The sequence below is a fragment of the Rhinoderma darwinii genome, chromosome 6 (assembly GCF_050947455.1).
Source record: "Rhinoderma darwinii isolate aRhiDar2 chromosome 6, aRhiDar2.hap1, whole genome shotgun sequence".
Classification (NCBI taxonomy): Eukaryota; Metazoa; Chordata; class Amphibia; order Anura; family Rhinodermatidae; genus Rhinoderma; species Rhinoderma darwinii.
Window position 1 is genome coordinate 92,394,996 of NC_134692.1, and position 26,867 is coordinate 92,421,862.

At 39.6% G+C, this 26,867-nt stretch overlaps 1 protein-coding gene across 4 annotated transcripts in view; it reads left to right on the plus strand.

Moving 5' to 3' along the window:
* PGAP1 (post-GPI attachment to proteins inositol deacylase 1) overlaps positions 1 to 26,867 on the plus strand; it is a 734,955-nt gene that overhangs the window by 336,887 nt on the left and 371,201 nt on the right. For all 4 annotated transcript variants that reach the window (XM_075830035.1, XM_075830037.1, XM_075830034.1 and 1 more), the window contains one exon: positions 21,137 to 21,188. In XM_075830035.1, coding sequence (XP_075686150.1) covers positions 21,137 to 21,188 — 52 coding nt within the window. The remainder of the gene's footprint in view (positions 1 to 21,136; positions 21,189 to 26,867) is intronic.

A 26,867-nucleotide genomic window follows, 5' to 3' on the forward strand; every position in this document is an offset into this window, starting at 1 on the left:
CAGCAATACCAATTTTGTGTATTTTTTTTTTTTTATATATACATTGCTTTAGCGAAAAAATGGGAAAAGCGTTTTCTTTTGGACTTAAACTATTTATTTATTTAAACTTTATTTACTTTTTTTCTTACACATTTTATTATCACTTATACAATACACTGCAATACTAATACTTTGCCTATATGGAGAACACCAAAATAGCAGAGTCAGTCAATTCATAGCCCCCAAAAAGGTAAGTAATAAATAAATAAGTATCCATGTCAATATATAATATCAAAAGGGGGGAAGAAAGAGACAGGGCTTGCAAGCCCATCATAAGCATGGTGGTAGTGGTGAAAACACCCTCTTATTGAAACAATAACCTAAAAGACGGAGTCTGACACACCGGAAATTGATTAAAAAGTGAAATTTTATTGAAACAAATATACAAAAAAATGAGAAAAGACACATTAAAAGTTAGAGATTATTGCCACAGTGTGAGAAAATACCAGACAGTGATGTGTGCAAGTATAATGCACAAAATATGTATACAATTGATGCTATATCAATATTAGAGGAGTAGAGCTATGATGCATAATGTCTTGTATCCAGAATGTTTAGTAAAGATCGCAAATGAATAGCAAGTATTAATTGAAGCTAAATACATGGGGTGCAAGCTCAGCAACCAGGTATATAGGTTGATAGGTACACTGATAGATATGGGACACAGCAAGGAAGGCAAAAGAAAGCCTATATGAAAATAGCTCTAGATTAGAGCGCCTTACCCATAGCAAAGTCCACACTGTCTGGCATCAGCCCCGACGCGCGTTTCTGCCCTGGAGCCTTCGTCTGGGGGTGGTGTCAGAGAGTGACGGTCAGCCATTTAAATATCCATAAGCCAATCATCGGCAGAGGGCACAGCTGAAACTGCTAAGAATTTAAGTGCTGCACCGCAGTCCGCGTCAGTCCGGCGTTTCAACATCCGGGGCACAGAGACAGGACCCGGAAGACGCGAATCACGTGTTCCGCATTGGCACGATCGATTAAATTGTTAACACCATATTACATATAACAGGATATGAAACCAAGGGGGATACTTTATATACATATATATATATATATATATATGTATATATATATATATATATATATATAAAAAAAGCGTGTGTGTATATATATATATATATATATATATATTCAGCTTCAATTAATACTTGCTATTCATTTGCGATCTTTACTAAACATTCTGCATTCTGGATACAAGACATTATGCATCATAGCGCTACTCCTCTAATATTGATATAGCATCAATTGTATACATATTTTGTGCATTATACTTGCACACATCATTGTCTGGTATTTTCTCACACTGTGGCAATCATCTCTAACTTTTAATGTGTGTCTTGTCATTTTTTTGTATATTTGTTTCAATAAAATTTCACTTTTTAATCAATTTCCGGTGTGTCAGACTCCGTCTTTTAGATTACTGCAACACTAATGTATTGCAGTATATTGTCATTTTTACAGGCTCCTGTGACAGCGTGATCGCTGCTCCAGTCCGTTAGTCCCGGGTGTCAGCTGTAATACACAGCAGACACCCGCAACGTATGGCATGGGCTCAGCACTCAGCCCGCTCCATACACCAATCAACACCACAACATGCTATTAAGTCATGGCATGTGAAGGGGTTGATGCGCAACTGATGGTGCAGAGTAAAAATTAAAATTTTCCACTGATCTGCCATTTTAGTGCTCAATATGTTGTGCCCAATTTGTGCCACTGAAGGCAAATACCTCATAAAATATTAATCCAGTTCTCACAGGTATGGCGATGTTATTTCAACTAGGGCTGAGGAGGGAGGTGAATGTAGAAAATAAAGGGGTAGTTAGGTTAGAGAGGGGTCAGACTATATTGGTGGGAGAGAAACTGACTGTGGAGAGAGGACTAGACAACAGGATAAAGAGATCCTTTTGTTACAGAACAGCAATGGAAATAAAAATGCCCATATAATGTCAAATAATCAAATTTCTGATACTGAAAGTGAAAAATTGAAAGGCAAAATAAAGTGTATGTTCACAAATGACAGAAGTCTAGCAAGCAATATGGGGGAGCTGGAGGCCTTGGTACTGGAGGAACATATAGATATAGTTGGTGTTGCTGAAACATGTTTAGACATCACATGACTGGGCTCTAAATCTACAGGGTTTTACACTGTTTCGGAAAGACCGGACAAATAGGAAAGGTGGTGGTGTATGTCTGTATGTGAGAAGTGATATGAAGGCGAGTGTGAAAGAGACAATATTGGGTGAAGATTGCGAGGAGATTGAAACCTTGTGGGTGGAATTACAAAGGGAGGTAAACACTGAAAATATAACTTTTGGTGTAATCTATAGACCCCCCCCCAATATAACTGAAGAGATAGGTCAAATATATAAACAAATGGAGCGGGCTTCACAGGCTGGTACTGTAGTAATAATGAGAGATTTTAATTACCAGGATATTAATTGGGGTCATGGTTCGGCTTCAACTGCAAAGGGGAGAAATTTCCCTTAACCTGATGCAGGAAAATTTTATGGGCCAGCTTGTGGAAGACCCGACTAGAGGTGAAGCTCATTTGGATCTGGTCATTTCTAATAATGCAGAGCTTGTTGGGAATCTCAATGTTCGTGAAAACCTTGGTAACAGTGATCACAATAAAGTTATATTTTACCTGTACTGTAAAAAACAAACACAGGCTGGGAGGACAAAAACACTTAATTTTAAGAAGGCAAATTTCCCCAGGATGAGGGCTGCAATTCAGGATATAGACTGGGAAGAACTAATATCAAATAATCATACAAATGATAAATGGGAGATCTTAAAATCTACTTTGGGTAATTATAGTGCAACATTTATTCCTATATGTAACAAGTATAAACAACTAACATTAAACCCCACATGGCTTACACCTTCTGTAAAAAGGGCAATACATGACAAAAAAAAGGGCATTTGAAAAATACAAATCTGAGGGTACAGCTGTAGCCTTTTTAAATTATAAAGCGCTTAATAAAATTGTAAAAAGGTAATAAAATCAGCAAAAATGCAAAATGAAAGGCAGGTGGTCAAGGATAGTAAAACAAATCCCCCAAAAATTATTTAAGTATATAAATGCAAAAAAGCCAAGCTCTGAACATGTAGGAACCCTAAATAGTGGTAATGGGGAGTTGGTCACAGGGGATCAAGAGAAGTCAGAGTTACTAAATGGGTTCTTTAGCAGCTGATGTAGCCGGTGCCAGTACTGTTAATATATCAGTTGATATACTAAATTGTCTGAATGTAGATATGGTCCAAGCTAAATTAAATTAAATAAATGTACACAAGGCCCCGGGACCAGATGGGTTACACCCTTGAGTTCTTAAAGAGCTTAGTTCAGTTATTTTTGTCCCCCTCTTCAAAATATTTAGAGATTCTCTAGTGACTTGTATAGTGCCAAGGGACTGGCACAGGGCACATGTGAAGCCTATTTTCAAAAATGGCTCTAGGTCTTCCCCGGGTAATTATAGACCATTAAGCTTAACATCCATCATGGGGAAATTGTTTGAGGGGCTATTGAGGGAATATATCAGGATTATATGACAAAAAATAGCATTATAAGTGACAGCCGGCACGGTTTTACAAATCACAGAAGTTGTCAAACCAACCTGATTTCTTTTTATGAAGAAGTGAGCAGAAGCTTAGACATAGGGGCCACCGTGGATATAGTGTTTTTGGACTTTTCAAAGGCATTTGACACTGTCCATCATAGACGTCTAATGGGTAAATTAAGGACTTTAGGTTTAGAAAGTATAGTTTGTAATTGGATTGAGAATTGGCTCAAGGACCATATCCAGAGAGTTGTGGTCAATGATTCCTACTCTGAATGGTCCCTGGTTATAAGTGGTGTACCCCAGGGTTCCGTGCTGGGACCACTATTATGCAACATATGTATTAATGATATAGAGGATTGGATTAATAGCACTATTTATATTTTTGCAGATGACACCAAGCTATGTAACCTAAAACAGAGAGAATGAGACACGGCGCCACATAGTGCAGATTAACATAGTAATATGAGAGAGCAAGAAACCAAATCCGTGCTCCCCTTATAAGTGTAAGTACTGGCAGGTACAACACTTTTGATGTGGAGGTACAATGTATAACCAGAAAAGCTGCTGCCCCGTACGCAATGACCAAAAGTAGTTGCCAATGATGAATAGGTAGGAAAAAATAGGAAAAAAGTGACCACAATGGCGCTGCTAGTAATATGAACAAAAGTTCATGTTTAATAAAAGATTAGATTGATATATAAGCGCTACACGTCTCAACGCCGGACTGGCGTCTTCATCAGGCGAATAAAATACAAACAATAGGCAGGGTTAGATATATATGCACCGCACATTACAATTATACTAATTTGAAAAACACCAAAAAGAACCGCCAAGGAAGACGGGTCAAAGTTTAATTGTTACGTTACAAAAAAAGCAACGGCCATACAACACCAAAGTTACCATAGATGGAGAAAATATAAATACAAATGTTATCATTGACTAACATAAGTGGATAAAATATAGAATGTTAACCATAATTATAAAAAATTACGGCAATACTCAGAAATAAAAATGACCAAAGTTCTAAAAAGGACGGTAATTAAAAAACTCATTCAATTACAGCGAATATAACTAAACAATTGCTAATAAGATTAAAATTGAAATAAAAAAGAAAAACTCTGGGATACCGCTGACACTACGGTACGCAAAGTGACAGGCAAATGAGAATACTCGCGTAAAAAGGGAGAATGTGAAGGAGAATGTGAGTCTGCACTGGATTAGTATCATCTCAATATTGCCTCATTTTTTCATTATTCATATATCAATTTTCAGATGATATATTATTTTTCCATCCTTATTTGTTGTTTTACGTACTTATTATTATTTATTACTATTATTTATAGATTATACTATTCGTAATTTATGTACATTTCATCATTCTACCACATTTACTTACTTTTTTGTTATTTTTTTCATCTGTTTTGTTCTCCTTCACATTCTTCCATTTTACGCGAGTATTCTCTTTTTCATGTCACTTTGCGTTCCACTGGTCTCTCTCGGCCACCGTAGTGTCAGCGGTATCCCTGACGCCAGTGACGCTATCCTTTCATTAGGATATTGCTCCGTTTAATGTCTATTACCTTTCTACTATTGGTGAGTTTTTCATTAATTTCAATTTTAATCTTATTAGCAATTTTTTAGTTATATTCACTGTAATTTTATGTGTTTTAATTACCGTCCTTTTTATAACTTTGTTGATTTTTATTTCTGAGTATTGCAGTAATTTTTTATCATTACTGTTATCATTCTATATTTTATCCACTTATGTTAGTCAACGATAACATATGTATTTATATTTTCTCCATCTATCGTAACTTTGATGTTGTATGGTCGTTGCCTTTTATAACAATTGATCTTTGATCTTTAACCCGTCTTCCTTGGCGGTTCTTTTTGGTGTTTTTCAAATTAGTATAATTGTAATGTGCTGTGCATATATATATAAGCCTGCCTATTGTCTGTATTTTATTCGCCTTATTCTTGCTCATTTTCATTCCTGAAACAGATCTGTTTATATCCGTTGATTCTCTCTGAGTCTGCTATATATGAAGATTTTATTTTCTCTCCTTCACTTGCCTTACTGTGATGTACATTTGTCATAATCTTATCTGCTTATTTTTTCCTACTTGTACTAGTTGCCCTATTTAACTGTCCTCATATTGCCATTGTGGAGTCCTCAAATTGTGGGTTCAGAATCTATAATGGCTATTACCCCACCCTACACTTTAATGTTCTACACTCCATTGTTCTTTACAGATGCTGCTGATATACATTCTGTCACATCCATGGACATGGATGCAAGTTCTGTACAACCATATGTTGAAATATGGTCCACTCTAATGTTATTGGTTATGATGTTGACTGTCAGATTGCTTCGACAGGCTTCTTTTTTGCTCTTGTTACATGTATATTTCTGCTTTTTTGGATTCTCTGGTAATGCTGTAACATGGTGTCCTTAAAAATAGTTTCATATAATGTCAGAGGATTTAACTCCCCCTCTAAGAGATGTCAGATTTTTTCTTCCCTTAAAAAGGCATCCTGCGATGTCATAATGCTGCAGGAAACCCATTATAAAATAAATCATTTCCCTAATTTCTCCTTCTCACATTTTCCTGTCTGGCATCACTGCGGGCTTCCACTAGCGGAGTGAGTATAGGCTTCCGCCGTAATTATCCCTTTAAATATTTATCACACCTTCAAGATGTAGAAGGCAGATATTTATTATTGAAGGGCACTGTGGGTGATCAGACGTTCACCTTCGCGAATCTTTATGCCCCAAACACTGGTCAAATTGCCTGGCTGATCTCTACGTTTGCTCTCTTAGATTCATTTTCAGAAGGTATGGTTCTTATTGGTGGAGATTTCAATTGAACTATTGATACATTGGTTGATTCCTCCTCCAAGAAGTCTGCTTTATCAGTTAATGCCCTATGTAGATTTAAATCTTTACTAATATCGTATGGCTTAATAGATGTTTGGAGATGCCTAAACCCAACTCCGTTGGATTACACCTATTATTCGTCTGTACATTCTTCCTACCACAGGTTAGACTATTTTTTCCTCTCCAAATCCTCTCTTAAATACTGCTCCCAAGTGGAGATAGGTTCGCAATTGCACTCCGATCATGCTCCTATTTTTATAACTTTAAATTTCCCGAACAGGCACAAACGTTCATCTACCTGGAGGCTAAATGATTCTATACTAGGCTCGTCGGCTGTTAAGGAACACTTTAAATCTAAGTTAGCTGACTATTTTCAAACTCCCTGAAACGGTCTGGGACGCTCATAAGGCGTTTATCCGTGGCCACTTTATTAGCTATTGTTCCCATCTACAGAAAGAACGAAACAAGTGTGTTGATGAACTTTTAATTCAAATTCAGAAGGTAGAGAAATTGAATAAAGCATCTGTCACTATACAGCATACACAGGAGTTGACTTCCTTGAGAACTCAACTGTTAAATAAATTGAACTTGTCCTCAGCCAAGTCCTTTATGCATTCTAGACATAAATTTTATGCACATGGTAATAAAGCTTCTAAATGTATGTCTAAAAGGTTTAAACAAAGACATACTCTTAACTATGTACATATGCTGAAAGACACGACGGGTGCTTATGTCTATTCCTCAACTTCTATAGTTGAACAATTTCGTTCTTATTACAACAATCTTTACAATTTAACATGGCTACTTCCTTCTCCCCTAAGACTGACAGACTCTCACACATTTCTAAATTTCTAGAATCCTTATCTCTCCCGCAGATTTCTCCCTCCCAAAGTGAGCGGTTGGTTCAACCATTCACTATGACGGAACTGGAAATTGAGACAAACTCCTCCTGGTAAATGTCCTGGTCCTGATGGCCTACCTGTTATATATTACTCCTCATTTAGAGATATATTGCTGCCTCGATTGTTGTCACTAGCGAACCTCTCTCTACTGGGACACCCACTTTCCCCTGATATCACTCATGCTCACATCACTCTTATTCCTAAGGATGGTAAAGACTTGTCCTCTTGCTCCAATTATAGGCCCATTTCTCTACTTAATGCAGACTTAAAACTTATTGCTAAATTATTGGCAAACAGACTTAAACATATTCTTCCTGATATTATTTCACCCATTCAGGTGGGGTTTGTTAAAAATAGAGAGGGTAAAGATAATTCCCTCAGAGTCCTTCACGTTTTACATTACTCACGTAGACATAAACTTCCTATGGTCTTTCTCCGCACAGATGCTGAGAAAGCATTTGATAGAATTAACTGGATATATATGAAAAGAGTTTTGCTATCCTTTAATTTCCCTATCCCCTTCATAGATGCTATATTCTCAATGTATGCCTCTCCTTCCGCATCTGTCATGGTGAATGGTGTTTTATCCTCCCCCTTTGGGATACGGAATGTCACGAGACAGGGCTGCCCTTTATCTCCTTTACTGTTTTTGACAGTTATGGAGACCCTCATGCAGGTAATTAGATTAGATACTGAAATTCAGCGGATACGCTTTGGGAATAGAATTCATAAGGTAGCGGCCTACGCTGACGATATGTTACTGATGATCACCAATCCCGAAACTGCACTCCCAAAACTTCAACACATTTTTGACTCATTTAGTGTTTTGTCCAACTTTAAAATCTCAAGCCTTAGGATTTTCCATACTAGAGGCCCGTAAAAAACAACTGGCAGAAGGCTCTGACTATGATTGGACCTCTCCCTATCTGAAATTTTTGGGTATTAAGATTGGAAACAATTTAGATACTTTATTTTCCCTAAACTATGCCTCTTTCCTTGCCGCTCTGCCGGCTCAATTAAAGCGGTTTGAAGTCCCTTTTATCTCGTGGTTTGGTAGGAAGAATGTTTTAATGTCATTTATTCTCCCTAAGCTTACGTACCTTATGCAAGTTTTGCCGATTCCGCTTAATAAGACATTTTTTACAGAGGTCAATAGATTATTTGTTAAATTTATATGGCAAAATAAGAAAGCTAGAATTGCTAGAGACATCTTGACCAGACCAAAATTTTGTGGGGGTATTGGTTTACCTGATCCTGAAAAATATTACCAGGCTATACATCTTTCAAGGATCATAGATTGGATCCACGCCCCGGTATATAAGTTATGGGTGTCAATAGAAAATGATCTTTCCACAATTCCTCTCCGTACGTTGGTATTATATAACGGGGACTCTATAAAGGAGGCCAAGTTATACAATCCGCTCACTTTAGCGACGTTTAAGGTCTGGCGATCTTTTCTATTAAGCTCAGAAAATTGTTCAGTCTCTTCCCCTTTATTACAAGTTAAAGATATATTGGGCCTAGCTCAAGGAGCCTTAAAGGAAAGTATTCCTAGCGCGATTGCCTCTTCTAGATGTTTGTTAACACAGCTTTTCGATGACTTAGGTGATATAAAAGATGACCTTTCCCTGTCCTCAATAATAGGAATCCCCATTCATCACTCTCCATTGCTTTCCTTTCTTAAACTTAAAATCAGGACTTTAGGCCAGGTAATTGCTAGAAAACGTCCTCTATTATGGTTTGGAAAGCTTCTGTCACAGACGTCACCAATTATCAAACCTATTTCATTATTATATAAAAGACTTATATAGTTCGCCCCATCTTCAACTCCGTATTTTGTTAGAATAGGGGAGAAGGATCTTAACAGGTCATTCTCTGATGCTGAACTTCATAAATTGATGGTAGCTCCTCATACCATGTCCAGATGTGTCCGTATACAGGAAAATGGCTATAAGATCCTATCCCGTTGGTATAAAACGCCTGACATAACCTCCATATATACGCCGACACATTCGGATACCTGCTGGAGATGTAATGCAGCTAGAGGTACTTTTTTTTCATATCTGGTGGTCCTGTGACGTCATTCAAAAATGGTGGAGAGATATCTTTACCTATTGCAACAATATATGCACCACTACTATATTCGCTTCCCCAGATCTAGCTCTGTTACTGATCAATCCCTCTAATACTAGGATTCCACCCTCTAAACTATTTCAGATTTTGCTAATTGCTGCTAGATTATTGATCCCCTCTTACTGGCTGTCTGCTGAAACCCCGTCAGTAGCACATTGGATTGCGAAAGTAGACCAAATTTATAGGTTTGAAGAAATTTCTCATTGGAAAAGCTATTCCAGGGATATCTTTTTAAAAATATGGGGGCCTTGGAGAAAATATAGGAAGTTTCCATAACTATTATAAGTGTTCTTGAGTACCCCTATCTCTCTATATCTCCTCTGGGTTAATCCTCACGCAGAAACTATTTTTTTCTGTGACTATATCTCCTCCAATTTGTTGATAATGGATGACTATACTTGATTATCCGCTTACACGGATATTTGTTTTCTTTCCGAATATTGCCATATTACCTGTACACATTTGTTTTGTTTGATGTTTCTTATTTGTTTACTTTGGTCTTTATAAAGTTTACATGGTATTGCTGTTCTCTTACAATAAAAAAATTGTAAAACTAAAAAAAAAGAAAATTTTAATTGTTTTTTTATATTTTTACTTTTACAAAGAAAAAACGATTTGTTAAAAGAAAAAGTTTTAACCACATACTGATAGTCTTTTTGGATTTTTACGTCGATTGAGCGGTGTGCGGGCTCATCTTTTGGAGGACTAGCGGTAATTTTTACTGGTAAAATTTTTTGGTACATACAACTTTTTGATCACTTTTTATTTGAAAAACATGTTTTGGAGCTAAATTGAGCAATAAACAGCGATTTTGGCATTTTAATGTTTTATTTTACAGCGTTCACCGTGCAAATTAAACAATGTTATGTTGTAATCGTTTGGACTTTTACGAACGCGGTGATAGCATTTGTTTGTTTTTTTTAATTACTTTAGAGGAAAAACGGAAAGAGGGGGTTTTTTAACTTCTATTTTTTTCACTACTAAACACTTTATTAACTTTTTTTTTTTTACGCATTTTATTAATCCTCCTAGGGGGCTTGAACCAGCAATAATTAGTCTGTCGGAAGGGACAGTCCCACTGTTTCTAAGGTTTTAGATGCCATGGTTGTGATTGACCGCAGCATCTAAGGGGTTAAACGGCCAGGAACAGTGTAATCTCTGTTCCTGGCCGTTATTTCCAAGTGTCAGCTGTAATACAGCGAGTCAGCCCGCTCCATGCATCACCCCCGCACCAGGGCATGCTATTACATCATTGTGAGCGAAGGTGTTAATCTTTCCCACACACATGAAAGTTATCTAAAATGGCAGATTTCTACTATTTTGGCATATCATCGTTTTAGAATTTATCTAAAGATCATTTGCAGTGGCCTACTACAGACCAATGTCTGAAACTATAGATGAACATGTCATCTGAAGGAATATTCCAAAAAATGTTCAGGCAGCACTTAGTTCCACAATTCGTATAGCAAATGTTCTTTCTTCCAACAAGAAACAACTCCACTTACATTAAAGGGTTATTCTGGAATAGGCAGCTCAATGACATCACTGCATCGTGCCAACTGCATCGTGCCACCTGCACCCGTTTGTAGAGAGCAGGAAGAGGATCCTGACACTCATTGCTGGAACGGTTCTGAGTTGTTTTTTTATTTTGTATTTTTTTGTATTTTTTTATTTATTTATTTGGAGCAAATGGGGCATTATTATTCTGTGGGGGAACAAATGGGGCATTATTAGTGTATAGGGGCTCTTAAGGAGCACTATTACTGTAAGGGGGCACAAAAAAGGCATTATGGCTGTGTGGAGGCAATAAAGGAGGCATTGTTACTGTATGGAGGAACAAAGGGGGCATCATTACTGTGATGTGGCACAGAAGAGGCACTATTACTGACAGGGCACTTTTACTCTATAAAAGCACAAAGGGGGCACAGTTACTGAGGGGACACCTTTAATGTGTGAGGAACCAATGGGGACATTATTACCCTCTGAAGCACAGTGGATTACGAGTTTGTTTAGAGTATGTGGTATAGGTGGGTAGGAAGCTGGAAAAGTGAAGAACCAACATGTCTGTGTGTCAAATTCTGCAGAGATGAGTCGTGGCTGGAATAAGTCGTTACAGTGGTCTCGGCCGGATGAGAAAGAAAAGGGAAAGTTAATGACTAATCAGAGAAGACGTAACATGTAATTCACTGGATGTAACTTTACTGTAATCACTTATATAGTCTGCAGAGCTCCTGTGTATAACTGACAGCTACCACTATATGGTCATTATATGGTGGCAATATGTAGTTATGGTATGGATGTATTATTTAGTAACAGTATGGGGGTATTGTACAGACACTGTGGTGGTAATATGTAGTCATGGTATAGGGGTATTATTCACTAACAGTATAGTAATATTAATCAGTCACTATGGTGGTAGTATGTAGACATGGTGTGGAGGTGGTAATTAGTAACAGTATGGTGGTATTGTTCAGTCACTATGTAGTGGTAGTATGTGGTCATGGTGTGGAGATATTATTCATTAACAGTATGGTGGTATATTCAGTCACTATGTGTTGGTAAAATGTGGTCATGGTGTAGAGGTATTATTCAGTAACAGTAGGGTGATATTTTTCAGTCACTATGTGGTTATGGTGTGGAGGTATTATTTAGCAACAGTATGGGTATTATACAGACACTGTGGTCAGGGTGTGCAGGTATTATTCATTAATAGTATGGTGTTATTATACAGTTACTATGCGGTGTTATGTGGTCATGATGTGGCAGTTTTATTCAGTAACAGTTTGGTATTATTCAGTCACTATGTGGTGGTAATAGGTGGTCATGATGTGGAGGTATTATTCATTAACAGTATTGGGGTACTATTCAGTCACTTTGTGGTGGTGATATGTGGTCATGGTGTGGAGGTATTATTTAGTAACAGTATGGTGCTGTATTCTTGCACCAGAGCCCTTGAGCCTTTAGCTACCCCCCTGGTCATATGTAATCATGTGGTGGTAATATGTGGTCATGGTGTAGAGGTATTATTCAGTAACTGTATGGTGGTATTATTCAGCCACTTTATATTGGTCATGTGTGGTTATGATGTGGAGGTATTATTCAGTAACCATATGGGGGTATTATATAGACAAAATGTGGCGGTTCATGTGGTCATGGTGTGGATGTATTATTCAGTAACAATATGGTGGAATTATTCAGTCACTTTGTGGTTATGGTGTGGAGGTATTAAAGAGTAACCTGATGGTGGTGTTATGCAGACTCTGTGTGGTGGTATTATGTGGTTATGGTGTGGCAGTATGATTCAGTAACAATATGGGGGTGTTATTCAGTCACTATTTGGTTATGGTGTGGAGGTATTATTCAGTATCAGTATGGGGGTATTATTCAGTCACTATGTGGTCACAGTGTGGAGGTATTATTTAGTAACACTATGGGGGTATTATACAGACACTATGTGGGGGTAATCTGTGCTCTTGGTGTAAAGGTATTATTCAGTAACAGTAGGGTGGTATATTTTTCTGTCATTATGTGGTGGTATTAGGTGGATGTGATGTGGTGGTATTATTCAGTAACAGTATGTTGGTATTATTTAGTCACTATGTGGTGGTAATATGTGGTTATGATGTGGCGGTATTATTCACTAACAGTATGGAAAAATTATTCAGTCAGTGTTGTCATGGTGTAGGAGTATTAGGGCCTCCATCACAGATCTGTGCAAAAATACTGCATGCTACCATATTGTTTTTGGTATGGCTTCAAACACCATGACGGAAACCAGATGGAAACCATTAAAGTCAATTAGTTCCCTCTGATGGAGCAGAACAACGTAAAACACTGACACAGGTGTGAACAGGCCCCAAGCAGTACTAGTTTGCGTGTGTGATCCCACCATGAAAACACAACTACTTCTTTGTGCTTGCCCCCCAGTATAAAATTTGCCAGCCAGCCCATGGGGGGAGTAAATGATAGAAACACAACTGCACAATGCTAACTGAGTAGTGAAGGAAGTCGCTCTGGCGACACGGCTACAACAAGAAAGTACAGCAGGTGAACATAAGATAAAGAACTATACACACCACAAACTCACAAAAATACACTGCATTTAAAATGTGTTTAACCCTTTCCCGCAAAATCACGTACAGATGCGTCGTTGGCACTAGTGTGTTAGCTCTTTCCCACGTTACTGTACGCAATGGTGATGGAGCTGGCTCAGGAGCTGAGCCAGCGCCATCACCGCCGGGTGTCGGCTGTATATTACAGCCGACACCTCGCTGTAACGGCCAGGACCGGCGCTAACCTCCGATCGGACCGATTAACCCCTTAGATGCAGCGATCAAAAACAATCGCTGCATCTAGGTTGTTCCTAGTCTGTCGGCACCTCTGAGATGTAGTCTCGGGGATGCCGATGGTTGCCATGGCAACCAGAGGCCTAACAATAGCCGCCTGGTCTGCCAAATAGGGAAGCCTTTTAGGCCCCGCCTGGAGGAGGAGCCTAATAAGCTCACTTTAAGTGAATAGCTGACAGCTCTAATACACTGCACTATGTAGTTAGGGCTTCATGACTTTAAGGGCGGATTCAGACGAACGTGATTTTCGTCCGTGCAGCCCGCGTGGTATTCACGCGGGTCGCACGGACCTAAACAAGTCTATGGGGCAGTGCAGACAGTCCGTGAGTTTTGCGCAGCGTGAGTCCGCTGTGTAAAACTCACGACATGTTCTATATTTAGGCGTTTTTCACGCATCACGCACCCATTGGTGAAAATCACGCATGCGCCACGGAAGCACTTCCGTGGGACAAGCGTTATTCGCGCAACAGCAGTAAAAGAATGAATGTAAACAGAAAAGCTGCACGATAGCGGCCCGCGATGGTGACTATGGCAACCGGAGACCAAACAATGGCGTCCGGCTATGCCATAGACTGAAGCCTAGTGGGTCCTGACAAAGTCAGGACCCACTATGCTTGCTGTCAGTGAGTAGCTGACAGTTCTAATACACTGCACTACGCATGCAGTGCAGTGTATTAGAATTGCGATCAGGGCCTCCTGCCCTCAAGTCCCCTAGTGGGACAAAGTAATAAAGTAAAAAAAAAGATGTGTAAAAATAAGAAAATAAAAGTATTAAACGTAAAAATCCCTCTTTTTCCCTTATCAGTCATTTATTATTAATAAAAACATATAAACAAACAAATAAACTATACATAATTGGTATCGCCGTGTCCGTAACGGCCTGAACTACAAAATTATTTTGTTATTTATCCCGCACGGTGAACGCCGTAAAAGAAAATAGTAATAAACCGTACCACAATCACAATTGTTTGGTCACTTCACCTCCCAAAAAATGGAATAAAAATAGATCAAAAGTCGCATGTACTGAAAAATGGTACTGAACGAAACTACAGTTCGTTACGCAAAAAATAAGTCCTCGCACGGCTTTATTGATTGAAAAATAAAAAAGTTCTGGCTCTTAGAATAAGGTAACACAAAAAGTGAATGATTTTTTACAAAACTTATTTTATTGTGCAAACGCCATAAGACATTAAAAAAAAAACTATAAACATCAGATATTGCCGTAATCGTATCGCCCCGCAGAATAAAGTTAATATGTCATTAATAGCGCACGGTGAACGCTGTAAAAAAAAATAGAATAAAAAAACAATAGTAGAATTGCTGTTTTTTAGTCACCACGCCACCTAAAAATAGAATAAAAACTGATCAAAAGGCCGCATGCACCCCAAGAAAACTACAATGGATTATTAAGGGGTCTAGTTTCCAAATTGGGGTCACTTTTGGGGGGTTTCCAATGTTTTGGCACCACAAGACCTCTTCAAACCGGACATGGTGCCTAATAAAAAAGAGGCCTCAAAATCCACTAGGTGCTCCTTTGCTTCGGAGGCCGGTGCTTCAGTCCATTACCGCACTAGGGCCACATGTGGGATATTTCTCAAAACTGCAGAATCTGGGCAATACGTATTAAGTTGCGTTTCTCTGATAAATCCTTTTGGGTTATAAAAAAAATGGTATAAAGGGGATTTTCTGACAAAAAAAAAAAAGTAAATTTCACCTCTACTTTGTTCTAAATTTCTCTGAAACACCTAAAGGGTTCATAAACTTTATAAATGCTGTTGTGAATACTTTGAGGGGTCTAGTTTCTAAAATGGGGTGTTTGATAGGGGTTTCTAATATATGGGCCCCTCCAAAGCAACTTCAGAACTGAACTGTAACCTAAAAAAATAAATAAATTAGGCAATACTTCGCTTCTTACATTATACTGATAATGAGCCGTGCCCACCCCGAGATGACCCCAGTTTTGACCATTTCCCGTTTGTATAAACGGAGACCCCTATTAGACCGTTTCAGTGCCCGGTTTTCCCAAGCATACACCCCCGAGAAGTGTATTTCTATTGATGAGTCCCTGGTACATTTTAAAGGGAGGGTTAAATTCCGCGAGTACCTGCCGGGTAAGGGCATGCCCACACGTGGCGTATTTCCTCCGTAACTGTCCGCATCAGTGCCGCACAGAATCCGCGTTGCAGATTCTGCGGCGGATCTGCCCAAAATGTGCAGTAAATTGATGCGGACTAGCTGCTGCGGACTGCGGTAAAAGTGCTTCCCTTCTCTCTATCAGTGCAGGATAGAGAGAAGGGCCAGCACTTTCCCTAGTGAAAGTAAACGACTTTCATACTTACCGGCCGTTGTCTTGGTGACGCGTCCCTCTTTCGGCATCCAGCCCGACCTCCCTGGATGACGCGGCAGTCCATGTGACCGCTGCAGCCTGTGATTGGCTGCAGCCGTCACTTAGACTGAAACGTCATCCTGGGAAGCCGGACTGGAGACAGAAGCAGGGAGTTCTCGGTAAGTATGAACTTCTATTTTTTTTACAGGTTGCTGTATATTGAGATCGTAGTCACTGTCCAGGGTGCAGAAACAGTTACTGTCGATCGCTTAACTCTTTCAGCACCCTGGACAGTGACTATTTACTGACGTCTCCTTGCAACGCTCCCGTAATTACGGGAGCCCCATTGACTTCCTCAGTCTGGCTGTAGACCTAGAAATACATAGGTCCAGCCAGAATGAAGAAATGTCATGTCAAAAAAGCAAGACGCATCCGCAGCACACATAACATGTGCATGACAGCTGCGGACTTCATTGCGGAATTTAGAATCTCCATTGAAGTCAATGGAGAAATTCCGCCATGAGTCCGCAACAGACAGAGCATGCTGCGGACACCAAATTCCGCTCCGCAGCCTATGCTCCGCAGCGGAATTTTACGCCTCGTCTAAATGAACACTTCTAAATAGAAGTGGAAGTCAATGGAGAAACGGCTCCGCTGCGGATTAACGCTGCGGAGTGTCCGCAGCGGAATTCAAGTGAAATTCCGCCACGTGTGAACCCAGCCTTAGAGGGCAAGGTATGTCGTGAAGATGTATAAGCTGTGCGAGAGTGCATCAGGGTATACCTACAGATTTAGGATATATGAAGGAAAGGCCACCCCTAAACCAGACTGCATCCTGGACTACAATAGGTACATGGGAGGGATGGACTTGTCAGATTAAGTCCTGAAGCCCTACAGCGCCATGCGGTGTGGTATAAGAAGCTGGCCAGGCACATCATACTGATGGCATTTTACAACGCGTACGTGCTACATCGATGTGCAGGCCAGAGGGAAACTTTCCTGGAATTTGAAGAGGTGGTTATCAAGAACCTAATCTTTAGGGACCAAGAAGGGGGGGCACCCAGTACTTCTGGAAGCGGGCCACACGCATCGTACCAGGGCGGCAACACTTTCCTGGAGAAGTTCCCCAAACTGGCAAGAAGGGAAAAAGTCAAAAGGGGTGCAAAGTCTGCTATAAGAGGGCGATAAGGGATGACACAATATATCAATGTGACAAGTGTCCCGAATAACCAGAGCTCTGTATGAAAGAGTGTTTTAAAATTTATCATACATCCCTTGGTTTATAATTTACCCCAATTTTACTTACCCTGATGCACTCCGCACAGCTTATCCCCCTCGTCTTTCCCCTCTGGGCCCTGCTGTGTGCCCAGGCAGCTGATAACAGCCACATGTAGGGTATTGCCATACCTGGGAGAACCCACATTACAGTTTATGGGGTGTAGGTCTCCGGTCTAGATGAATGCCTTAAGGGTGTAGTTTTTAAAACGGGGTCACTTCTTGCGGGTTTCAACTGTACTGGTACCTCAGGGGCTTCTGCATACATGACTTCGCACTAGAAAATCCCCAGTAGGCCAAATGGTGGTCCTTTCTTTCTGAGCCCTCCCATGGGCCCAAACGGCAGTTTATCACCACAAATGGGGTATTGCGGCACTCAGAACAAATTGCGCAACAGAATGGGGTATTTTGTTTCTTGTGAAAATAAGACATTTTCAGCCAAAACGACATGTTATTTGAAAAAAATAATTTTGTTTTAATTCCCAGCCCAATTCAAATAATTTCTGTGAAGAACAACACCCATAAATGAATTCCTTGAGGGGTGTAGTTTCCAAAATGGGGTCATTTGTGGTTGGTTTCAATTGCTTTGATACCTCTGGGGCTTTGCAAATGCGACATGGCACCCGAAAACCAATACAGCAAAATCTGGACTCCAAAGATCAAATAGCGCTCCTTTCCTTCTGAGCCCTCCCGTGGGCCCAAACAGCAGTTTATCACCACAAATGGGGTATTGCCGCACTCAGGACAAATTGGGCAACAAAATGGAGTATTTTATTTCTTGTGAAAATAAGAATTTTTGAGCTAAAACAACATATTATTGGAAAAAATAAATATTTTTTTTAATTCCCAGCCTAATTCAAATAAGTTCTGTGAAGAAACTATGGGGTCTAATTGGTCACATTACCCATAAATTAATTTCTTGAGGGGTGTCGTTTTCAAAATGGGGTCACTTCTGGTGGGTTTCCATTGCTTTGATACCTCTGGGGCTCTGCAAATGCGTCATGGCACCCGAAAACCAAACCAGCAAAATCTGCACTCCAAAGAACACACAGCGCTCCTTCCCTTCTGAGGCCTCCCATGGGCCCAAACGGCAGTTTATCGCCAACAAATGGTGTATTGCTGCACTCAGGAGCAATTGGGCAACAAAATGGGGTATTTTGTTCCCTGTGAAAATAAGAAATTTTGATAAAAAATGACATGTTATTGGAAAAAATGTAATTTTTTTTCATTTCACAGCCCAATTCAAATACAGTGAAGGAAATAAGTATTTGATCCCTTGCTGATTTTGTAAGTTTGTCCACTGTCAAAGACATGAACAGTCTAGAATTTTTAGGCTAGGTTAATTTTACCAGTGACAGATTATATTTTAAAAAAAACTGAAAATCACATAGTCAAAATTATATATATTTATTTGCATTGTGCACAAAGAAATAAGTATTTGATCCCTTTGGCTAACAAGACTTAATACTTGGTGGCAAAACCCTTGTTGGCAAGCACAGCAGTCAGACGTTTTTTGTAGTTGATGATGAGGTTTGCACACATGTTAGATGGAATTTTGGCCCACTCCTCTTTGCAGATCATCTGTAAATCATTAAGATTTTGAGGCTGTCGCTTGGCAATGCGGATCTTCAGCTCCCTACATAAGTTTTTGATGGGATTAAGGTCTGGAGACTGGCTAGGCCACTCCATGACCTTAATGTGCTTCTTTTTGAGCCACCCTTTGTTGCATTGGCTGTATATTTCGGGTCATTGTCGTGCTGGAAGACCCAGCCACGAGCCTTTTTTAATGTCCTGGTGGAGGGAAGGAGGTTGTCACTCAGGATTTGACGGTACATGGCTCCATCCATTCTCCCATTGATGCGGTGAAGTAGTCCTGTGCCCTTAGCAGAGAAACACCCCCAAAACATAATGTTTCCACCTCCATGCTTGACAGTGGGGACGGTGTTCTTTGGGTCATAGGCAGCATTTCTCTTCCTCCAAACACGGCGAGTTGAGTTAATGCCAAAGAGCTCAATTTTAGTCTCCTCTGACCACAGCACCTTCTCCCAATCACTCTCAGAATCATCCAGATGTTCATTTGCAAACTTCAGACGGGCCTGTACATGTGCCTTCTTGAGCAGGGGGACCTTGCGGGCACTGCAGGATTTTAATCCATTACGGCGTAATGTGTTATCAATGGTTTTCTTGGTGACTGTGGTCCCAGCTGCCTTGAGATCATTAACAAGTTCCCCCCGTGTAGTTTTCGGCTGAGCTCTCACCTTCCTCAGGATCAAGGATACCCCACGAGGTGAGATTTTGCATGGAGCCCCAGATCGATGTCGATTGACAGTCATTTTGTATGTCTTCCATTTTCTTACTATTGCACCAACAGTTGTCTCCTTCTCACCCAGCGTCTGTCTTATGGTTTTGTAGCCCATTCCAGCCTTGTGCAGGTCTATGATCTTGTCCCTGACATCCTTAGAAAGCTCTTTGGTCTTGCCCATGTTGTAGAGGTTAGAGTCAGACGGATTAATTGAGTCTGTGGACAGGAGTCTTTTATACAGGTGACCATTTAAGACAGCTGTCTTTAATGCAGGCACCAAGTTGATTTGGAGCGTGTAACTGGTCTGGAGGAGGCTGAACTCTTAATAGTTGGTAGGGGATCAAATACTTATTTCTCTGTGCACAATGCAAATAAATATATATAATTTTGACTATGTGATTTTCTGTTTTGTTTTTTTTATATATATAATCTATCTCTCACTGGTAAAATTAACCTAGCCTAAAAATTCTAGACTGTTCATGTCTTTGACAGTGGGCAAACTTACAAAATCAGCAAGGGATCAAATACTTATTTCTTTCACTGTATATATGTGTATATATATATATATATATATATATATATATATATATATATACCTATATATATATATATATATATATGGATTATTAATTTTTCTAAAACACCAAATATACAGTATATTGATAATAAAAACCCGATTTATATAATATGTCATTTCCTGATGATTCCTACACTTTAAGCAGACCCTAAATTATGACTTAAAGGGGTTTTCCGAGTTTAGTATGTGGCAGAGTCACAGCGGACACAAACTCTCTTCAATGTACAGGTGTCCCATATATTGCACAGACAGTGAGAAGGGAGACATGTATGGACTTAGTGCCGGTCCAATGCTTATATGAAGCTGTACTCAGGTCAGTGGGTGTCGAAGGAAGGGAGAAAAATGTGGTGTTGTTTTTTTGTTCAACTTATTGGGAAGTCCTCTTACTCTTTATTAATAAGCGGGTTAGATAAAAATAAAATAAAACTTAAAATGGGATTTTATCCTGGTATTTGTGAAATACTATATATATTTCTCCTGTGTGGAACATAAAAACACTTAAACTGATGTGTTTTTTTTTTGTTTTTTTTAAAAAGCAGTATAAAATGCAAGAAATAGTGGGGTCATTAAAGCTATTTCAACAGTGTACAGTATATCATGTTGTGCTGGAGAAGTTCTATTCCCTTGACATTTCAACTGGTAAATATAGTCCTGATTATTTTTGGTATTTTTAAAGAACGTCAACATAGCAAATTATTCGTAATATGGGTAATTAAAAAAATAAAATAAAGCCTTACGTATTTTTTTTCAAATAATACTTTTGATTTGTAATTTCACAAGTTTTTTTCTTTTTAGTGTTGAAATTGAAGATTTATCCTGGAGATCAGAGCTACTACCTACTGCAAAGGTAAGACCATCTTTGTTGTAACACAAAAATCTCAAATACTTGAAAAGCCTTCAATATATTAGTTGATTATAAATATTAGACTGGTTTCACACAGCAGTAATAAAGGCACATTTAACCCCTTCCCTCTTTAGCCACTTTTGACCTTCCTGACAGAGCCTCATTTTTCAAATCTGACATGTTTCACATTATGTGGTAATAACTACGGAATGCTTTCATCTATCCAAGCGATTCTGAGATTGTTTTCTCGTGACACATTGCACTTTAAGTGACTGGCAAAATTTGCTCAATATGTTCAGTATTTAATTGTGAAAAACACCAAAATTTTGCGAAAAATTAGCATTTTTCTCAATTTAAATGTATCTGCTTGTAAGACAGGCAGTTATACCACACAAAATTGTTGCCAATTAACATCAACCATATGTCTACTTTAGATTGGCATCGTTTTTTGAACATCCTTTTATTTTTCTATGACATCACAAGGCTTAGAACTTTAGCAGCAATTTCTCACATTTTCAAGAAAATGTCAAAAGGCTATTTTTACAGGGGCCAGTTCAGTTGTGAAGTTGCTTTGAGGGCCTTATATATTAGAAACCCCCAAAAAGTCACCCCATTTTAAAATCTTCACCCCTCAAAGTATTCAAAACAGCATTTTGAAAATGTCTTAACCCTTTACACATTTCATAGGAATTAAAGCAAAGTAGAGGTGAAATTTACAAATTTCATATTTTTTTGCAGAAATAAATTTTTAATACAATTTTTTTTATAACACAAAAGGTTTTACCAGAGAAATGCAACTCAATATTTGTTGCCCAGTTTCTGCAGTTTTAGGAAATATCCCACATGTGGCCCTATTACGGTAATGGACTGAAGCACCGGCATCCGAAGCAAAGGAGCACCTAGTGTATTTTGGGGCCTTATTATTGTTAGAATATATTTTAGGCACCATGTCAGGTTTGAAGGGCTCTTGCGGTGCCAAAACAGTGAAAATCCCCCAAAAGTGACCCCATCTGGAAAACTACACACCTCAAGGAAATTATCTAGGGATGTAGTGAGCATTTTGACCGCACGGTTTTTTTGCAGAAATTATTGGAAGTAGGCCGTGAAAAATAAAATCTAAATTTTTTCAAAGAAAATGTAGGTTTAGCGATTTTTTTTCTCATTTCCGCAAGGACTAAAGGAGAAAAAGCACTGCAAAATTTGTAAAGCAATTTCTCCCGAGTAAAACAGTACCCCACATGTGGTAATAAACGGTTGTTTGGAGACACGGCGTGGCTGAGAAGGGAAAGAGCGCTATTTGGCTTTTGGAGTTCACATTTAGCAGGAATGGTTTGCGGAGACCATGTCACATTTGCAAAGCCCCTGAGGGGACAAACCAGTGGAAACCTCCCACAAGTGACCCCATTTTTGAAACTACACCCATTGAGGAAATTATCTAGGGGTATAGTGAGTGTTTTGACCCCACAGGTTTTTTGCATAAGTTATTGGAAGTAGGCCCTGAAAATGACAATCTAAATTTTTTCAAAGAAAATGTAGGTTTAGCTAATTTTTTCTCATTTCCACAAGCACTGAAGAGAAAAAGCACCGCAACATTTGTAAAGCAATTTCTGCCGAGTAAAACAATACCCCACAAGTGGTAATAACCAGCTGTTTGAACACACGGCGAGGCTTAGAAGGGAAAGAGCGCTATTTGGCTTTTGGAGATCACATTTAGCAGGAATGATTTGCGGAGGCCATGTCACATTTGCAAAGCCCCTGAGGGGACAAAACAATGTAAACACCCAAAAAGTGACTCCATTTTGGAAACTACACCTCTTGAGGAATTCATCTAGGGGTGTAGTGAGCGTTTTGACCCCACAGATGTTTCATAAAACTTATTAGAATTTGGCAGTGAAAATAAAAACAATCCTTTTTCTTCAATAAGACGTAGCTTTAGCGCAAATTTTTTCATTTTCTCAACAAATAAAGGAAAAAAAGAACCCAACATTTGTAAAGCAATTTCTCCCGAGTACGGCAATACCCCATATGTGGTCATAAACTGCTGTTTGGGCAAACGGCAGGGCTCAGAAGGGAAGGACCGCCATTTGGAGTGCAGATTTTGCTGGATTGGTTTCTGGGCGCCTGTGGGCCCAAAACAGTGGAAACCCCCCAGAAGTGACCCCATTTTGGAAACTACACCCCTCAATGCATTTACCAAGGGGTGTAGTAAGCATTTTAACCCTGCAGGTGTTTTGTAGAAATTAGTGTGCACCCAGGTGTTAGTAATTAATTTATTTATTTATTAATCTATTTATGTACCTTGGTCTCTTATATATATCCTTGTTATGCATATGCTATTACAGTAGCCCCATTATACACGTGTCTGGCTTCTTTTTCCACACTGTGGTAGTCATCCTTGTCTTTTTAAACTTGTGAGTAAATATATTTATTTCTTGTATTGTGCAATAATAAAAATTATAATTCTTTATTTAAATTAGGTCTTTGACTCAATTCTTTTAGGTTGTTGCACTCGATGTTGCAGAGTGAAAATGGGATTTTTTTCCATAGATATGCCAATATGTGGTGCCCAGCTTGTGCCACCATAACAAGACAGCTCTCTAATTATTATGCAGTGTTTCCCGGTTTTAGAAACACCCTACATGTGACCCTAATCTTTTGCCTGGACATATGACAGGGCTCAGGAGTGAAGAGTATCATGCGGAGTGGAGGCCTAATTTGGCGATTTACAAAGTATTGGTTCACAGCTGCAGAGGCTCAGATGTGAAATAATAAAAAGAAACCCCTGAGAAGTGACCCCATTATGGAAACTGCACCCCTCAAGGCATTTATTAAGGGGTGTAGTGAGCATTTTCACCCCAGAGGTCTTTTCCATAAATGAATGCACTGCGGATGGTGCAAATGAAAAATTTATATTTTTCCCTAGATATGCCATTCAGTGGCAAATATGTCATGCCAAGCTTATGACGCTGGAGACACACACCCCAAAAATTGTTAAAAGGGTTCTCCCGGGTATGACGATGCCATATATGTGGAAGGAAACTGCTGTTAGGGCACGCTGTAGGGTTCAGAGCCGAGGTAGCAGCATTTGGCTTTTGGAGAGCGGATTTTGCTTGGTACTATATTTGTTTGAGTATTGCTGGTGTTTCCATTTATAATGTGGGGGTACATGTAAGCGGGGCGGAGTATATAAGGGGCATAGTCAGGTGGTATATTAATGGGGTAAAAAAATAAAATAAAATGATCCATAGATGTGTGTTACGCTGTGAAGCAATCCTTTCTGCACAGGCCAGTGTCACACTGATAAATGGTGTGATTTCTTATCCCCCTTTTGGTCCACACTCCGCACCTTTGTAGTTTGAGGAATTTTGCTGGGAAGTGTTGTCCTGGTATAATACGGGCACCGTCGCTTCCAGCGGATATGTTTTGGCTCTCCCCTTCCTGGTTCCCTAATTTTAGGTCCTTGATAAATCGCCTCTTGAAACAGAAGAAATGTTCCCCTCGGGCACAACTGCATATTTTTTTATTTCCTGACTTATTGGAGCCATAACTAATTTTATTTTTCATAGACGTAGCGGTATGAGGGCTGGTTTGTTGCGGGACGAGCTGTAGTTATTATTTGTACCATTTTGGGGTACATGCAACTTTTTGATCACCTTTATCCTCTTTTTTGGGATGCCAGGTAAACAAAAAAACGCAATTCTGGCACAGTTTTTCGTTTTTTTTTTATACAGCGTTCACCATGCGTTATAAATTACATGTTAACTTTATTCTGCGGGTCAGTACGATTCCGGTGATACCTATTTTATAGCACTTTTTTATGTTTTACAACTTTTTGCTCAATAAAATTACTTTTGTAAAAATAATGTATTTTTTCTGTCGCCAAGTTGTGAGAACCATAACTTTTTTTTTTTTTTTTGTCGACGGAGGTGTATGAGGGCTTGTTTTTTGCGGGACAAGCTATAGTTATTTATAGGTACCATTTTTGGATACGTGCGACTTTTTGATCACTTTTTATTCTAATATTTGTAGGGCAAAGTGACCAAAAAACAGAAACTCTGGTAAAGTTTTTTTCCTTTTTTTTTTTACGCTGTTCACCGCGTGCAATAAATAATATAATATTTTGATACCTCAGGTCGTTACGGTCGTGGCGATACTAAATACATATGGTTTATTATTATTTTTCAATAATAAAGGACTTGATAAGAGTAAAAGGGGGATTGTGTTTTATTTGATTACTTGAAACTTTTATTGTTTTCAAACTTTTATTTTTTGCACGTTTTTTTACACTTTTTTTATACTTTTTTTTACACTTTTTCTCAAGTCCCACTAGGGGACTTGAAGGTCCAACGGTCAGATTTTTTCTTTTATAATATATTGCACTACCTATGTAGTGCAATGTATTAGATCTGTCAGTCATTCACTGACAGCAAGCCGATTAGGCTTCGCCTCCCGGTGGGGCCTAAATCGGCTTCCGTAATGGCAGAGCAGGAGACCATTGTGTCTCCTGTTGCCATAACAGCAGTCGCCAGTCCTGATTGCCTGTCAGGGCTGGCGATCTGCTAGTAACCGCTACGATGCAGCAATCACTTTCGATTGCTGCATCGAAGGGGTTAATGGCAGGGATCGGAGCTAGCTCCGTTTCCTGCCGTTACAGGTGGATGTCAGCTGTACAGTACAGCAGACTTCCACCGCTGATGACGCCGGATCAGCTCCTGACCCGGCGCCATCTTGCCGGCAGCTACGGAAGCCGATCAGGCTCCGCCGCCGGGCGGATCTTGACCGGCTTCGGTGCTAGGCAGACCGGGAGGCCAGTATTAGGCCTCCGGTTGCCATTGCAGCCACCGGAACCCCGGCAATTTCATTGCTGGGGTTCCGATGAGCTACAAACACCTTAAGTGCAGCAATCGCGTTTGAGCGCTGCACTTAAGGGGTTAACGGCGGGGATCAAAGATAATTTCGGTCCCCGCCATTACAGCCGGATGTCAGCTGTCAGATACAGCTGAGATCCGGCGATGATGGCACCGGCTCAGCTTCTGTGTGAACTGGGCCTTTTTTACATAATTTACTATAATTGTATGTAAGTGCCTCACTATTATTTACTATATATATATATATATATATATATATATACACACACACACATATACACATACATACATACACACACACACACACACACACACACACACACACACGTGGGGGCATGTTAGAGGAGAGACAAGGCGGCCAGGCAGCGCAAAAAATCCTAGAGTGAAGGAGGAGGAGGTGTGGACGACGAGATAGGGTGTGCTCTATGATTGATGACGCTCCATGTCTTTGCTAAGACAGCACTTCCGACTGTGTAGAGACATGGCGCGTCATCCAATAACTTTAGCCTCTATTCACACGACAGGGTCCGAGTGTCGGCCGATAAAAACGGCGGTTTTGGTCCATTTTTCTCGGCCGTTTTGCATCCGTTTCAATCTAATTTGTAAATTTTCTGCCACACACTGCCCTCTGTAGATACTGCCACACACTGCCCTCTGTAGATACTGCCACACACTGCCCTCTGTAGATACTGCCACACACTGCCCTCTGTAGATACTGCCACACACTGCCCTCTGTAGATACTGCCACACACTGCCCTCTGTAGATAATGCCACACACTACCTCCTATAGATACTCAGTAGGTAATGCCACACA